The sequence below is a fragment of the Strigops habroptila genome, chromosome 5 (genome assembly GCF_004027225.2).
Source record: "Strigops habroptila isolate Jane chromosome 5, bStrHab1.2.pri, whole genome shotgun sequence".
NCBI lineage: Eukaryota > Metazoa > Chordata > Aves > Psittaciformes > Psittacidae > Strigops > Strigops habroptila.
This window is the reverse complement of record NC_044281.2, coordinates 69,744,777-69,763,199: the sequence shown is the minus strand read 5'-3', so window position 1 is coordinate 69,763,199 and position 18,423 is coordinate 69,744,777. Positions and strand designations below refer to the sequence as shown.

Genomic DNA, 18,423 nt, shown 5'->3' with positions numbered 1-18,423 from the left:
CTTTGTATAGGAGTTGACTTGGTGATACTGATTTAGAAATAATATTCCCAGTAGCGAATGAGGCAAGTTAGATTATGTGACTAAGTTGTATGATCTTTTATAACCACCTAGTAAAAAAATCTCACACAATACCTCAACTGTTGAGGCAGTTTGGAGGCATTTTTTAAACCTGCAAACCTGCAGCTGACTTTAATGTCGTAAGTATTTTACTTTCTTTTAATGTTAAAAATTAACTCCTGAGTGCAGCCATAAATGTGCTGCAGAATTTCTGCTGCAAAGGCATCAAGTGGGTTGGATCTCAAATACTCTGGAGCTTTGAGATGGCATGTCTCCAAGTTTACAACATAATCCCTTCTGTCTCAAGGATGGTCCCTGCTTTAAATTACTCATGCTCTGTTGTGCAGACATGTTAACAGTTGAGTTGCACAAGAACAACAGAAAGTTTGAGATTTTAGATCATTTGCCAGCAGAGATTCCAGTATGATTTTACAGGAACATAACACATGAAAAAATCATCCCGTGCATTATCATTGCTACTTTATTGGAGCAACACCCACATGCCCCACCCCAAGTGAGGATTACAGTCTGCTTGAGATTGTGGATACAGAAAGACGGGTCCACACATTGGGTTTACGAGTTTAATGTACTACACATAGCGTAGAGAAAAGGAAATGCTATCATCAGTATTCACTGATGGGTAATCACTCTAGGAAGAGACCCTGTTTCAAGTTGGTATTAAGTGTTCAGCTGTTTTTACCACATTTACCTATGGGTTTACTTGGTGTTTACATGTAGTACTGCAAAAACATGACTTGTCCTAGACCTGGAAGAAAAGCCCTGATGGAGCTGGGAACTGGAGTGTCATCAGTCACTCTCCAGTGACTATCCAGTACCTTTATTGCAGACACCCACTAGTGATGGATATTATGTTATCTGTAACTTAGTGATGGCAGAAAGGAGACAGACTAACACCTTCCTCTCAAAAAGTGCACATCTGTTTCCCTTGAGGAAAAGAGCTTATCTGTGTGTTATTGATCCTGGCATGTTTATGGCACATGGTAGCGTTTCTCATACTGTTCACTCATACTGTTAAGCTCACCAGTACGTACAGGCAGGTAGAAGGTCCACTGAAAAACAGTCTTTATTAATCACTATAATGCTATTGTTTGATTTATTTATTTTTTAAATTCTTTTGTGATCAGAATAGTTTGGGATAAGCAAAATATAAGAAAAAATACATAGGAAATTGTGCATTGGGTAATAAAATTACTGAGCTCTATCTGCTGAACATATTGCTGCCCTTCAGAGAAACTTGTTTCTTCAAGGAACTAGAAGGAAAATGTGCTCTCTTGTTTTATGTTCTTTGGTGTTTCTGTGATGACATTGTAGCGATTGGATATTTTTTTTTCAGTTGACACAGGTTTGTCTGCACACTTGAAAGACATTCTGTATGTATTATCTGATCATTAATTTTATATCACCAGACAAGCACTGAGACTCACACATCAGCACTGACAGGACAAGAACATGTTGTATTCCCCTATAGGCACCATCTGTAGAAACAAAGCCAAAATGGAGAGTAATAGTAAAGGATACTGGCTTTGTGTTTAGAGACTCCAGTCTGACCTTTCTAAGTTCTTCCAGAGTGCCAGGAGCATCAGAGAACTTCCATTTAACAGCTTGCTGGGCACCACAGCCAGGACTTTTCTCTCTCTACATTGCCTATGAGTAACTGAGATGTTAGTCAACATACTAAGTCTTAAGGCACATGCGCGTTGTTACCTTCTCTGGTTTCTCCGAAATCTGTTGATCTTGTTGAAAGGCAAATGATGTATCCTGACGCATGAAGTACACTCTGCACTGTCTGCATATTCTCTCTCGCCTGAGGCAGCAGGGTGGGGTGTTTTTATGTGCCTAACCACTAACTGCTGCAGAAATTTTCAAATCCTACCCACTTCAGCCTGGGCCTGGGGCTGTGTTTTTGCTGGCTGTAATTCACTCCTCAGAAAACTGTTCTGACTTGCCTATAGCCACGTAAATATATCAAGGGAAGGGCTTTATAGACCAGATTCCAGGAGCAAAATCAGTTTACTACAACAAAACCTGTCCTTGGGAGATAGATTCTGCTCTCGTAAAGGTGCAGATGTCCAGTAATTACAGTGAAGTCACTAGAAGGACATCACCATGAAGCTAAAGCAAAAGTAAAGTTTTGTTGCTTTTGCTACTTTACATCTAGGCCTGGCTTAGACTACCCCTTATTTTTTACTTCAATTTTCAAGGTACCTGTCTTGAAAAGAAAAACTGACATGATTTATTGTAGCTGAGAGGCACTGCAATTTGCAATTACAAGAGAGAATGTAAGAGGCAGCTGAAATGGGCTTCCTCGCTGCTGCATGTGTGAATAGCCAAGTGGATGAGGCACAGTGCTAATAAAAGGGAAGGGCACAAGGACTGTCTCTTACTTTTGTGTCTGCTTTTGGGATTTTCTTTGACACAGTCATGCCAAAAATTACAGGTTGAAGTCTTTATGAGGCTGTAGCAGACAAAGGAAACAATAAACAGACCTTCAGTGTTCTTGTCTTTGCTGGAGAACTGAGTGATCATTTAAGAAAATTCAAGCCTTTTAAATCTATTCCCTCACCCAAACTAGTCCCTGTTATGGCTTTTGTCATCTGTGATGGTCTGAGCATATTTTTGTGTTAAAGGTATTTGGACTGTAGTGGAGCTTGGAGTCATTGTGTTTTCTCACATACTTAATACAGAAGTTATCATGCTGTGCTGTACCTCTTAGGTTGCTGGCATTTACCCGTGCTGCTGGAATTGGTGAAGCTCAAGAAGTGGATGTGGTTTATTTGCAAGCACAGATGAGCTGCTTTGAGGACAGTTACCCATAGTCTGGAGGCCTTGGGGGGACTCATTAGATTAAGCTGGGGTACCAAACAAGTTAACCAGGTAAGCACAGATGGAGATGCCCACCGTAACTTCTTCCTGGACTCTGGAGGTTTCACTGTTGCCATGAGTGAGTAGGGTCCATCAGCCCTTCAACAGCATCAGTGGTTAGATGGTAGAACAGCCATTCTACCCAGCACACCTCCTTCCCTACCAAGCTGCAGCATCAGGAGGCAGGATTCGAAAATACACTTCCTGTCATTAAGAAAGAAATTAGGTCATTTACCTAAGGCTAGAGAAAGCCTTATAAAGCAAAAATTTCATAAGGATGAAATACAAATGTGGTGTTCATGGGAGTTTTCCATCTCTGGTACTGCTGGCAATAAAGTCACTTCTTGAGGGCTGAGATGCGAGTGTGGCAACGCTGTCAGCACTGACCACGCTTACGTTGCAAACCAGGCTCACAGGCTCTCACTCATGTGAGAGGGGGCTGAAAGCTCTCTCCTGTTTTCCTGGTCATACAGTTAGTAACTTACATAATATTTTAAGTGTGCATAATTGTTGTGATCTGGGGGATATGTCTGTATTGCTTATGCAAACAAAATCACATGTCTAAGGACAGCTGCCACAGGATTGTGAACAGATGTGAAACTCACATTTTAATAGAAAGGTTGAAGCAAATTCTTTAAAAGTCAAGACTTAAGGTACTCACAGGCAATGGGAACTCAGTAAATACTTGTTCATCCACCCTTCTCTCAATATACTCAGCTATAGGGAAGAAACCAAGAATGTCTTCTGTGCCATTTCCTTTAGCAAGTAAAATGTCCAGTGAAGCTTTTTGACTTCTCGTTTCTTGAGTAAAATACACTGTTTATGCCAGTTGTGGCTCGTTTCTAAATGGTTATTTCAGGGTTTGTGAACTGTATTGGTTCAGTGCAAATCTTCTATTCATGTTCATATCTGAAGACTAGCTTGAGTCCCTTTCTCTACATAGGCATACAGAAAGAGCTTTACTGATGTGTGTAGTGTTTTCTTACAGCCTCAATGGGTTAAAGTGATTACTCTTGCATGATTTTTACCATCGTTGTGTTGACTTACTGCAGCTTAGTCCTTGTGACATTTGAAGTCATTGAGAAAGTTCCTGCTGAACTGAAGGGAAGCAGAACTACGCTACCCTGATGGAAGTTAGTAGAACTGTGGCATATGGAGTGAGCTAATGGCAGGATTTCATGTGGTGCTGAGATACTGGAATTGCAGCTGACTGCATTAGCAGAAGTGTTTCACACTGTGTTTAATGTGTGTGTGAAGCAAGCAGTCTCCCTCTCAACACATTAAGGAAACTGTATTTTGAGTGAAGAACATTTGCCTTAAATGGAGTTCAGGAATGCTGAACTGATACTAAATGAAAGAAGAAAATTCTTTGGTGACACAGGTGAGCAAATGCTACCCGCCTTAACTGGGGACGTTTCCCATCAGTAGCCCATGTAGCTTTGAGGTTGTGTCATGGCACCAGTGACCTCCATCACACATATCAGTAGTCACTGAACAAGCTTTGTCACCAACCTCTTTGATGACAGCCATGCCTTTGATGACTACCATTTCAAGTAGCACTCTTGTAACTGGAAATCTCCCAGTACTGGAATTGTCCCAGTACATCCCATACACAGCTGAAAGAGCTGTTCTGGTTTTGATGTTTTACAGTTTAGTGCATTTTTTCCTTGAGTTAATTACAAGCATTTTATGGGTAGCATATGCCAGAATAAGCTATTTCATCATGGTTAAATGCTTGGTGGTAACTCAACACATGGGTATGCATTGACAAGTTTTCTCTTGAAAGACTCCACAGGAGTTAGATCAGTAGATAGATCTCCCTGGAACTTTAGCTAGAATATACCCTGTCTCTTCTTGAGTCTGTGAATCCGGGTATGACTAACCTGAAAACTGCACATCCATGTCTGGATAGGAACTCTTCTGTTGGATTAAATTTTCTAGGATCAACAATGCACATATGGGTGCACCCTCCTTAATCATCTGTGATACGTGGATACAAAGAGTAATCAAGAATATTATCATCTACTTACTGGAGTTTATTTTGTTTGGTGACATCTTTCTTTTCCATTTCAGTGAGGAGTTCTGGGTCAGAATGTTTTTTTTTTCCTTAAAGCAGGATTCTCTGTTTTTAAAATCAAGCGTCGAAGCTGTTAAACTACCTCTGGTCTAACACTTCCTTCTCCTAGCTTTCTCTCAAACCTAAAGTGAGATGCTTTCTCACAAATACTGCTATCATGCAGGAGCTACTGCTACTTTGCATTCCCAGTACCTGTGCCTAGCGGTAACTGCTGATTTTCTAAAGATGTGTTTAACACACACACAAAGACAATAGGCAGAGGTTGGAAATGGCAAAGAGGAGGATCCCTTCTCCAGACAGAATGTTTGTGCCATACCTGTGACTGGAAAGTCTTGCTGTTTTGCTCTTGCCTTCTCAAGGAGTTTCAGGTTCCATTTAGAACAAATAAATAGCTCTCTCCACCAGTCTCCAGCTTCTCAGGTACACCATGGGTACATCTTGCAGGTAAGAAGTACAAATATGTCTCAAGCCAACACTGGTGAGATGCTGGCCAGCAACATCAGAGTCACTGCATAGCATTGCTGGGAAAACTGCAAATGTAGATGCTGCCCTTTCTGCTCAGTGCTGCAGGCAGTGTCCCTCAGTTCTCCAAGTCAGACGTAGTATGGGTTTTTAATGATCAAGCCTGCAGTCTAATTTTGACACTAGACAACCAACCGGAATTACAGCTCTCTGGAGAGACCACTAGGCAGTGGGGAAGTTGAGGGGACCTCAAGAAGCTAAAGACTTCGTATATTTTCCTTTTATCATGAACCTGAGTTCACCAAAGATACATTGCCATCAGAATGCATCTCAGAAGCAGGCCAGAGTGGTGACGTCATCTGTGATGTACTCTTATGGCTTGGGTGTGTCACCAGAAGCATAGGAATAATACTGCTGAGAAAGAAAACAGGATGTGGCTCATGTATGTACCTTACACAGAAATATTTACTTTTCCAAGCAAACCCATGTGCAGCCATCCTCACAGATATGATGGAGGAGTTGCAATGATTTACAGTGCAAAACGTGGAGGAGCAACCCATACACTCTGAAGTCACCATGATAAACTCTATTGCTGCTATTAATTATTGCTGCATTTATTTTTGAAATGGGCAAAACACACGGGCCAATTTCATCTTAGGTTAGGAAATTTCATGGGAATTGATGATTTTATATCTGCAACTAATTTTATTTAGTTAATTTGTAAGAATTTTTTTCATCTGCATAATTTGGGTAGAAGAAAGGTAGGAAAAGTGGGATAAGATTAAATGCTCCTCAGGTGCTTTCTTTGTGGCAAGCAGCTAAGTGAGATGCACCCTTCTTCAGTGTTTTGGCCTATTAAAGCCATTACTAGCATGAATGCAACTGCAGTCTAAGATTTCCTTTACATTTATGCCCCACAGGTGCAGCCGTGTTCGAACTGATGCTGCAAGTGATTCAGCTGTGACTTAATGTTCATCATCTCAGGCGGAGGACTCATAAGAGGTGGTCACCAAATCAGGATCTTTTCCATCAAGATATGGGTATGTGTTCAGAGCATCTTTAGAATATATTCCACAAATGAATGTTGACTGTTTTCCCACTGATGTTTTAAAAATGCAGATGCTATTTTTTAACACTAGGTAAAGTGTTAAAAAATGCGTTGAAGGGACACTCTTAGCATATTCTAATTCTTTAAAATATTGTTCACAGTTGTCCCTAACAGCTCCTGAATTCTTGACACAGAAACACTCTGTAAATATTTCACATGCACACAAGTATGTAACAACAATTCTCTGGTATTTGATCATCTGCTTGTTTATTGCTAAGTTAGTTATATGTTGGGAGCTGTACATCCTGATGTTCTATGGTGCGCTTATCTGTATTGCTTTTAGATGCTGGTCTTTTTTCTCTATTGTTTAGTTGTGCAGACACTGTGTGTTTGTTTTAGGAAAAGCTGAAGGATTCCACTGCCACTGCAAATAGCTACAGTAAAGAGAAGTAGGAACATGTAATTCTAATAGCCTCTTTAACACCAACCCAGCCCCAGTTCACTGCCCTCCCTCCTGTGAGCTGGTCGCTCCTGACTGGCAATTACTTAGTCTCTGTTTCCATTCCATCTTCTTCCCACTTGAGCTCTGTCTGCCTGAGTTTTCATTCTAATATTTTATGTGCATGTATTGGCTTGTTGATTTCTTTATGTTTTGCTTGATTGCATCTGCTTAGTGTGCATTAGCTACCACAGATGCTGTTCTGTCTGCTGCATTTTGTGTCCTCAAATGGAGGGGATTGAACCTCTTTATTGACAAGGATGGGGATGTATGTGCTTATCAAGGCCTCGGCAAGCATTAAGTGTTGGACATGGCTGTTTATTGGCAAAAGAATTTGCTTCTATGCATATTAAGAACACCAGTTTCCAATACTGTTCACGGCTGTATTGTTAAGGAAATACCTTATGAAGCTGTAAGTTAAACACTGCCTGCGGGTCACGTAGATGAGGTTCACAACAGTTTGCCACTGGTTGTCCTTCACCAGCAAAATCTGGAGGTTCTTACCTGCAGTTACAAGTTAAAGACATTTGCAAAACTTCCAGATGGCAATTACCAAAACAGTAATTAACTGAAGTGTCATGCAATTAAACTATACCAGCATGTGTTTGACAGCCTTGGGCAGCACTACAAATGAAGTCCCCAGGTCAGCACAGTACTTAAATATGCCTGTAGCTTTAAGCATGTGGGTAGTTCCCGTGAAGGCTAGCACGAGTTCTCAGTCATCAGAGATCTAGGAAACTCAGTGTCTGAGGAAAGCTGCAGGAACAGGAAAAGCTTAGTCTGCTATTGAAAACCCTAATGGCATATGTAACAGCATTCAAATACATAAAAGGGAGTGGCAAGAAAGGAGATATCTTCCATTGAGAATGGAAGAGAGGAAATGATCCTCAGCTGAAGCAGGAGATGCTTGGTTTGGAACTTCAAGCCATTTTCTAACAGCAAGTATGGTGACATATGAACCAGATCACCTTGGGAGGCTCTGAAACCTCTTGGAAATTTTTAAAAGTCTCCTAAAGAAAAATCTATGAAGAATAGTTAAGGTGGAGCTTGGTCTTGGAATGGAGAGAGGGACAAGATACCTAACTGAAGGCCTTTTCAGCCTTATTTTCTACAGTTGTATATCAAAATAAATGTGTAAAGACTCCCCCAGAGTTGTTCTTTATAAGCTTAAGCAAATGCTGTTCTGTCAGAAGGTGGAGCAGTGGATTGGTGTTCTTACTGGGCTCCCTGTTGGCAACTCACCTTTCCAAAACACTGGATTCAGTGAACAAAATGTTCTGAACTCGGGCAAATACACACACTTGTTAGGGAGGGTTCTTCACTTCAGATCACTGCCCATACTGGGTTTTAGCCATTATTTTTATCTTGCCATTACACCTGACAGAATGTTTCTCTTAGTACAGATTTTAATACTTGGGGGCATGTGTGTTAAATATTTTATTCTGAAATCTTTAATTTATGCTGGAAACTAAAACCATCTTTAGGTGTTGTGGTTAGAAAGCCTGCAGTTGACAGCTTTAATCATGGGTGTTACTAAAGCAGAATCCAAAGAGCAGTTCCTTTGCAGGCACTGGGTAAGGAAGGCAGCCATCGTAACACGCATCTGGCAACCTTGTGATAACAATAAATATACCCAGATATATTCCATGCCAGCAGGAACATCTGCAATCATAACATATGGAGTGAGGATGAGCCCAGGGTGCCTTGATTTTAATAAAAGAAGGCTGTGTTATCATAGGTTTCACAAACTGAACTTCTGATGGAAGTAAATTAATGAGAATCTGAGTCGCTGTGAAATGTGAAGTTTGCCTAACAACTAAGTTTCCAGCCAGTCATCTTGCTGAGAAGAAGTGACACACAACAGACCTGGCTTTTGGGAGAGGCAATACTTTTGTGCTTTGGATAAGAAACAGGATTTTTCAAGCAGAGACATGAAAATAGAGATGGGCACAGGCAGAAGGTTCAGAGCCAAGCCAGAAAAACTGCCAGAAACTGGAAGCAGAGGCAACTTAAATAGCTTGGATCCACGTTTTGAGTGTTCACTTGCAAATGTCTTACTTAGAACTATTTAAATAGTTCTAAATAGTAGAATAACCTGCCAGGCTGAAATCAGTGTTCAAGCCCTGAAAAGAAAAGCTGCTTTTTTCCCAGGGTTCTGCTCTACCAGCTAAGCAGCTGAAGCACAGTGTACTTGCCATTATGCCACCATTTTTCCTTTTACTTTTGATTTGAAATACCTTCTTGGCACTGGAGAAAAGCTGGTTTGTAAAATGAGATCCTCTTGCAGGCAACTTTATGTGAAGGAATGATAGAATCACTCATGGCCATTACTGGGGAGAGCATGGAGTAAAGGAGTAACTCTAAGCCAGTAAAGCCAGCTACTGCTCATCCTCTTCCTCTGAATCTTCCTTGTTTATGTCTTTGTTGCTTTACTCATTGCAGCTGAAATTGTCATACTCATCTTCTGCAAAAATGGTGAGCTATTCCAGGAGAAACATCATTGTACAAGGCAGTGTGACCCCAGCCAGCTAAGGATCATCTTTTCCATATAACCATCAGGAGAAATGTGTGCAAGAAGTCTGCATTAAAATGGAGACTCCTTCCTGCCTAGCTCCATAGAAATATGAGTCCTGCTGAAAATAAAACCTGCCCAGTCAGCTCTGGCATATTGGAGAGCTGCCTCTACAGCTGCCACCTTAACATTGTCATTTTGGTTGTAGCAGTGAGTTACAGATCACTTAGATGTATTGTGATAGATCCAGCAACTTGGGACATAGAGGTTTACCTGTGTACGAACCAAACATAAGACCATCATGCATGAAAGAGCTGCATGATTTCTGTAGAAGTTATTGTTATTATGACTCTTTCTACTACTACTACACCAATGAACATGGGTGGATATTCCACAGACTGCATTATACTTATGCATTCTTTTGAAGCAGGCATAAATATCAAAGAGCCACAGACCTGCGCTGATCTTTTCTGCTCTCTTCTGGGTCACAAATCTTCTCTTTGTTTATCCTTCAACAAACATTTTTGGTTGGAATTAGCATATCACTTGTGGTTTTGTATGGCAAAGGTGTGTCTGGCTAGAGATTTGCTTGCAGAAGCATAATCTCTAATGAAAAGCAAGAAACTTGGAGACGTGTGAGGCACTGAGAGGATAGAGAAAGTAACCACGAATGGTGCTGAATACTGCTTTTAACCCACATAAGAAGCAAGCTGCAAACTAAAAGGCATTCTAGATTAAAGAAGACTGAGGGATCATAAAACAGATTGAAAAACCCTTGTTAATGAGCTGCCAGCTATGACCTTTGACTTCTATAATATTGCTCAAATATTTACTCCTTTTCTAATTATTGATAAATGATGTGTTTTGAACTACTACGTAACTCCAGAGAGTTGTCAGCTTTTACATATGTCTGTTCATAATCAGTTCAGAGTCAAGGCAAAAAGAATGTGTGGAGACTGGCTTGTTTAACCCTTGTATCTGTTCCTTGTGAATGGTTCCTGAACAGAAGTGTTGATTCTGCGTTGTGAGTGTTCCCTGTGGATCTGGTCTGTTGTTCTGTCTCTGTGGGAACGTTTGTATGGTCAGGGTGTGAGATGTATATATGGAACTTAATCAAGATTACTGAAGAGCATGCTGGCATATCAAAATAGAAAGAAGTCCCCAAATGCTATAATTAATTTCAACACATGGTACGCATGAAAGGCACAGTAAAAGACTCATAAATAATGAGTATTTATAAAAATCCAAACATAACAGAATTTGAGAAAGATAGACCTTGTACCTTTTGTCCAAGGTCTTAAATCCCAGTGTGGAACAAAGTTGGATCCCAGTTTCAGTCTGTGCCAGCTTCCTCATTACAGAGCGAGGATCTGTATTGCCTCCAGGATAACCACTGTGGAGTGAGCAGCACACTGTAGACACATTACTCATTCCAAACCTTTCAGTGACAGGTTGAACAAGGACAGACCACTATGCTTTTGGCAAACCTGGTATAAAGGTGTCTTTTTGTAAATGACCAGTTCACTTGACAGTCAAGGTAAAAGTGTGTTCTAGATAAAGACACCTATAACTTCCCTATTGAAAGAGATCTTAGCAGGCTCTGACTCTGCTTCAGATCTGCCGAACAGTATGACTCCTTCGGTGCCTGCGTTTGATGCATTCTTGTGTAGTTAAGGGTTGCTTATCAGGCCCTGCTATGGCATTTGCAGCTCTTATTACTCACAACATACTTAAAACTTGTTGACTTCGGTTGTTCTGTACAGTGCATCTATCATTATTTGTTGAAGGATTGAAAGTCTGACACATAATCATTCAATCCATCCACCTTATTCCATTTCCTATGAAATTGGTTGATGAATTTGAAATGGCTGAAGATTTTCATCATGTGGATTGAAGGCACATAATTAGGAAGAGAAAGATACTGTACTGGTGTGCAAGTGATTTACAACCTGTGACCAAATCCATCCCAGCCTAATTTGATGTCTTCCACTGTTAGCGTCCCATCCCTCTGCTGAGGACAAAAGCATTTTCCCTGCTTTCAGAAGTGTAGATCAAAGCTTCTGTGGATGCAATATTGAAATTGGGATCTGAGCTTCTGGTTTGTATGGCTTTAAAAGAGAACTTTGTTCAGAGTTCTCTTTTTATTCAAGATGCAATAAAAAGGAAGTATTTTTCTTACCCTCTCCATATTCTCCCTGCATCCTTGCTATAGGGCCTGTGTGAAGTATAGAATTTAGCAGCTTTGGACTTCACAGCCTCTTTGCTTACCAAAACCAGCATTTAAAAAAACCCCGCAACTTTAGAACTGTTGTATCAGTGTTTTATTCTGGACTCTCTATTTTATTGGTGCTATAAACTACATACTTCTTATTTGTAAGACTCCAATTCTTCATTTCATCAGTATTTATTGAGCTGAAGAGATTTCGGGAGCTGGGGGGGGGGTGTTAGAAAATGTTTACATACTAGCCTACAAAATGCACTTTTGCATTGATCCTGTAACCAGCTGACAGTTCAGGATAAATGAATATTATTCTATCATGAATAAATGTTTATCAAAACAGGTATTATGCACAACTGACTCCCTCAGTATAGATCTGATAGTGCATTTGCTCGCCTCAAGGGGCTGAATGTCCTTCCCCCAGAACTCAATAAGTTGGTTTTTCTTTAAATAGTCAGGGAAGCTAAAAATCTTAGCACTTGTAAATTAAAGCTTCAGGTGGTAAATCAAGGAGTAGAAACAATGTACTGGAAGTTGAATGAGCAGTTGCATTTTGTAAATAAAGCATAACTCAAGGCACGGTTGAGTGAATAGAGCAGGGAAAGGTACTAAATCTGAACAACTTCAATACAGCAGCTCACACAACTCTGCTGCAAGTCATGTGAACTGGAATTACACCTTCCCTCCTATGACCACAAAACTTAGGAATCAATAAATTTCCATAGCTCCTTGCTGGAAAGAGAAGACGAGGAAAATTTGTGAAAGGAGGAGAAAGAGCACAGTTGGTATCTCTGTTTCGAAGAGATACTTTACAGTTCTTGAAGAACGGAAGAGAGAAAAAAGTGATGGAGCCATAATTTTGGTAATGTAGGAAAATGTTTCCAAAGAAGAGACAACTCTGAAGACGTGTTATTAGCTCTCAATGAGATTTACTCATTCTTTACTTCAGTAATTCTTACAGTATGAGAGAGAAGGGTCTCCAAGGTAGTCTTCAACCTCAGTACCAAGAACATGCCCAAGGCTTCCAGCTGCCACGTGAGGTGCAAAAGTCTCATGTCCCATCTTGTGCTTGCAGGAGATCATCAGTCTTCTAGCCATGTATATCGGATAATAATATTTTATGCTTCTGGAATGTATCTTCTAATAAAGGAGTGCCATTTAAATTGGGGCTTTGCAAGCCTGCACATGGCAGGTGAGGCTGTGTGCCCCAGGAAAAGCAGGTGCAGCATGACAACAGCCAGGAAGAGGGATTTAAACCTTTCCAAGGACCAGTTTGGCAAATAAATAGCAGTAGAAATGGGAACAAAACCAGTTTCACACACATTCTTGCCATAAGCAGTTAGAGCAAGTGGCATGATGTCGCCTTCAGAACCAAAATAAGATCCAGATTGCTCCTTTATAGTTCAAGATGTTACTCCATATCCAAACAAATGCAACAGAAACAAGCACAATCCAGCTTTACACTAATGGAAGCCAGTCTCTTGGTTTAAAACTGTTTTGCGATACTCAGATAAACATATGTTTGGAAGTTGATTTATGGCTCTGAAGCACCCATGGAAACAAAAAGCTGATGTAAGCTGAAATGCCTATCCCTGGTAATAACACCGATCTTTACTGTGGTAAGTACCAGTCCATGATAAATACCTGATGATCAGCGGCAATAAACAGGGCTCACAACAGAGCATGTTGCCTTAGAGGGAACGCCTTACTAGCCCAGCAGAGCCTTTTCATTGTGTTGTTTACTTTGGCAGTGAAAAGTGAGCACCACCCTGAAATGCTTGAGATCCTAATCATAGGGAGGAGGTTCCTACTGAGGAGGGAGAAGGATCACATTGACAGGGACCATCTTGGAACAGAAATCTTGTAGAACTCTGTAGTCTTCAATTCCAAGTCTGACTCAGGAAGTTTCCGGAATGGCCTCAGTCTTCATCATGCATGGGCCCATAGTCAGAACTTCCCAGGATATACAGGGCACAGCTGTTCTAACATGTTTGTACAAACCCACTCTTTTGTTCCCCTCAGAACCATTGCTACCTAAGCTTGACAGTTCCCCCAGAAATCTTATTATTTTAAAGGAAACATTTTCCCAAGGCTCCTTTGTCCCAGGACAGACTGTCTGATCACAGGGTTGGAGAGAACAATGTGAAAATTACAGGTTTAAATCCGTATACAGGTGTTTGCATATTCCAAGTGAATATATTCACCACTGGGTTGACCTTCTCTTGCTTCTCCACAAAAAAAAAAAGGAATGCCTTGATTTCAGTTTGACATGGATTTCAAACTAAGGGGAGGCTCTTACTTCATCAGTATTACTGTAGTGCCAGACAGAATATCTGCTACATCATTCGGTCTACAGGAGAGTTCAAATATGAAGATAAAAACTCAGAGAGATGAGTTACTGCTCTTGAATCGTAGCCAGGTAAACCTGGCAGAACCGAGGGAAAGATCAAGCCTCATGATTGTACATGAAATGAGTGTTTTTAAAACGTTTTTATTTGCTTGTTAAAGGAGTAGAAATGCAGTTTTGTGCTTTCAAGCCCTCTTTACTATGAAGAGTGATCTTAGAAAATGTTATGTGGGAAAAGTGTCCAAGTTGAGATCTGGAAAATCACCTGTCTTGTGCTTACCTTATCATTCCTAGGGTTAGATTGTACCAGCCTCATTTAGCAGTGGCTTTCTTCCAGGTTGTGCCTAGCACCAGACTACAGCTTAACAAAGTTAGCAAAGAGGGTTCTCAAATGGAATCTATTTAGGCAAACATTTTTGGAAGAAACGCAGAGTTTTCTGTGTTTAATTCTTAGTGGGAGGGATTTACATTTTAAATGATAAACATAAAAAAGAAATGTTGAAAAATGTTCTAAAAAACTTCTGGGTTTTTTATTTTTTTAACTTTTATTTTGGGAAAAGCTGTATTCCCAATGATTGCTCTTAGTTCACTGGGGAAAAAAGAAAAAAAAGGGAAGAAAGGAACAAAGAGAAATTTTCAATTTTTTGTAATTTTCAAAATCTGTTGGAAATAAAAATATTTTTTCTGGTAAACGCCTCTATAAAAGTGATGTGAAAAACACAATTGATGGAGAGTTTTCACTCAACTAATGATTTTGCTCCATCATTTATTTCCTCTATTGTAAGCAATGAAGAGATTATCCTGGTTCTGGGTCTGTCTTTTCCCCTTCTAACTGCCCTGTGCACTCTCAAGGAAAAACCTGTCCCTCTTTAAGCCACACAAACTCTTCAGTAGCGTTGCTGGAGCACAGAACCAGGTTTGGCAATCAGTGTCACTGTATTCAATGTCCTCTTGCTTTCTAATTGAAACTTATAACAAAGGCAGCTTCATGATCAACATAAACATGTGCACAGACATGCCAACAAACCAGGTGCACCATCCACGGACTCCAAAAAGCCCATTTTGTGCAAATATCAAACCAAAAAAACTCAAAAACTTGATTTGGCTGGAGGTTTTTTTAATGCTGTTCTGTTTCCTGAAGTCATATAGATGGGGCACGGTAAAGATCTCTGTTACTAAAATAGACTGAGTTTGAATCATCATTTCCTTTCTACCCTGAATCCAAAATCACTACATACTTTCCATGTGCTAGGAAAGATCCCCGCAGACGGGATTAAACCATACATGGTATATTTGTTGTGCTGCATGTTCTGTGCTTTTGACATATTTTAACATGATCTGATACAATAGTTTCCAGCCTTCTTTAACTTGCAGACTTGTAAAGATTTTTAAAGGAGGGGATAATCCCTCTGTTGTAGGCTAAAATCATTCAGCCATGTGCTTCTTTTACTTACCACAGATTCCTCATAAAGTGCATGGTTGAAAATGGTGAGTGAAATGTATTTTATCCACAATGGGTTCCATTTGTCAGCTCACAAAACAGAAAAATCAACATATTAAAACACATTTAAAATCTCCTTGTACCTCAATTCTTTCTTTCCCTGGGTGATCATTTGCTTCCAGGCTAAATCAGAACCCCCGATAATTGAAGCCCATTCTCTTGGTGACCTGCAGTACTATATCATTGATAAATTTGTCAGAAGATGTGCTCATTGTGCTTGCTTCTGCTGCTGGGGATCCCTATCCCTGCTGGATCAGGAGCCCTGCTGTCTGAGGAGCTGCTCATGGCATTCTATGCTTTATAGACAGGAGTCTCTCAGGAAGCTCCCTTTTACTCCTGTACATGGCAGAACCATAGAAGGGCTACGTACACTGCAAGCACACCTCAAGAGTGAGTATAAACCTGCCACATCGGATATCAAGTCATTGACTTTTGCTCCACGTACCTCATTTTGTCTTGGTCTAGGAAACTGGTAGTTTGAGTTCATTGTGTCAATACAGCTTTTAGGACAAGCCAAATTCTGGAGAAGACACACTGCAAAATCCTTTGTGTATTGGTTAGAAAACCACCTAGGGATGGCTACAAGGCCTTTTGGGATATGTGAAAACGAGTGACACCTTATGTTTAACTGTGCATGATAGATCAATCTGGACAGAGAAAAGGAGTGTTGGAGACTGCTTATGCTGTGGACCTGCCCCCAGGCTGCTCTGGAGCTCAGGCTAATGCTCTCTCTTAGTATTGTGTAAGCAATGTGGATAATAAGGAAATCTGTTATGTTATCTGTTAGATCTTGACAGTATAGATATGGCTGGAGAGCGTGGGGATGGGATATAGAAGGTGTACCACAAACGGTATAGACTCACTTGCAGTTCAGCTGTCCCTGCAGCAACAGTTCTGGTACCCCTGCAGTAATCCTCAGTGCTTTGCCAAATTCCTTGGTCTAGGTGTGAACTATGGGCTTTATGCAGATTCTTGTGTTTCATTTCATTCCCTGTGCCCAGGTACTTTCAGGAGATGTTTTTGCACGATGTACAAACTCACCTGAGTGACCAAGCATCAGTGGCACTTCTCTTCCTAAAGTCTCTTGAAAATCCTTTCTGGGCTGTTGAAATAATCCTTGATCCAAAAATAACCCTCTGAAACTTAGCAGGGAAAAGGACTTGCAGGGCAGGGATGTATAGAGCTGGAGAAGAGGAGAGCAAAAGAAAACTGCTCTCAGAGACCTTTTAGGCACCCTCCCATTCATTTCCCAGCCTGCTAATGAGAACCCCTGTCTGTATAGGTGGTGAGTTGCTGCAAGCTGTAGCTGAGCCCAGCAGAGATTTTCCATCAGGATTTTTTTGACAATGTATGGTTTGAATTCTCTGTCAGGATGGCACTCAGAAATCAGGCTTATTTGCCAACACTCATCGTCTTCTGAGGCAGATCTCCAAGATAAGAGTTGTCTTCAGCTCCTGTCCTGTATGCGCATGTAGCACTGCAATTCTCCCTGTGTTGCTTTTCGTGATGGTGCTTAAACTTTCAGGCTTTGGAGTGGCAGCAGGTAGAACAGGTTGAATTGTTTGTTTGAAATACTAATTGCTTGGAATTTTGACCATGGGTATGGCCGGTGAGCAATTCACAAATCAAATCTTGTTTTCTTTGTGTCTGCCAGAAAGGGTTTTTGGGTTTTGGAGGTTTTTTTGCTTGCTGCTAGTTCTTTGTAAACAGTTTGCTTTGACTTTTCTCCATTATTTGTATTGGCAGCACCACAGCCAGGTCATCTGGCATCAGTTGTGTCCCTTTGCTGCCTGGCTGACTGAAACATTTGATGTGTGAACTTAGCAAATAATGCATTTTCTGGTGCATATGTTTTGTCTGAAAGACACTGGTACTAAAACTGTTTTAAGGGTTCACAGGTGGGCTTGCAAACAATCAGTAGTTTTCTAAAAGCTAGGGGATGGGAAATTATTTGATCCTGTGAATCAGATTTTGCATTCTCTCAAATAAAACACTCAAAGACTGGTTTCCTTTGTCTTTGACCAAGCAGATGGGGCAGTGGGCTGATTTGGAGTAACTCAAACAAGAGAGACAGTCCAGCTCTGAGCTCTGCTGCTGTGTGCAGCATGTGTTGTAGGCAGCTCTTACATAGAGGACAAAGTAAAAGCCAGCACAGGGAAGGAGAGACTCCTTATGGGTGAAAGTTATTTAGTTTAAACTCACAGCGATACCCCTGAGAGCAGCACCGATCAGGGCCATCTGCTTCACAGCTGTGTGCCCTGGCAGATGCTGTGGCTTCCTGCACATCTGGGGTAGCTCCTGAATTGCCATGGTGGGGGTGGAAAGGGAGAGGAAGAGATGGCAGCAGGTCTGTTAACATCCCAGCCCTGCTGCCGTTAGAGGTGAGTCTGACATGGGTGATAACTCCTGGCTCTGCCAGCCAACAGCCTGACCTGTACCAAGATGTGCAATGTGCCCAAGCATCAATGCGCATTAAAAGCTGCACGGAGGACAGAGGGACTGTAAGAGGTCACCAGTGTGTTTTGTTTGGATCTGTCTGTTCCCAAAGCTTACATTATCAGGAGCAGTTCCAGACGCACAAGACAATGCACATGTCCATCCCCAGCCCTTGGGCTGGGTTGCTTGCTAGTAGCTATTAGGCAGTTTTATTGCAGAGCATCAAGACAGCATCAAGGACCTAGTGTCTGTACTGGCTTGTCTATTAGCAGAGTTAGAGAGCTGTCTGCAGCTGCTGAAGAGTCCCACTCCTCCTGTCTACATGGTAATAGTCAAAGCAGCAAGCCCACGTCTTTGGCCACCTCTTGCCAGTCTCTGCCCTC

The 18,423-nt window shown here is 41.1% G+C and overlaps 1 protein-coding gene across 1 annotated transcript in view; it reads left to right on the top strand.

Annotated features, from left to right (window-relative positions):
- The first annotated feature begins 6,415 nt into the window (after positions 1 to 6,415).
- COL17A1 (collagen type XVII alpha 1 chain) overlaps positions 6,416 to 18,423 on the top strand; it is a 56,252-nt gene continuing 44,244 nt past the window's right edge. Inside the window, exon 1 of the mRNA XM_030487047.1 lies at positions 6,416 to 6,519. Within this exon, the coding sequence (XP_030342907.1) occupies positions 6,516 to 6,519 (4 nt within the window). The 5' untranslated portion in view covers positions 6,416 to 6,515. The remainder of the gene's footprint in view (positions 6,520 to 18,423) is intronic.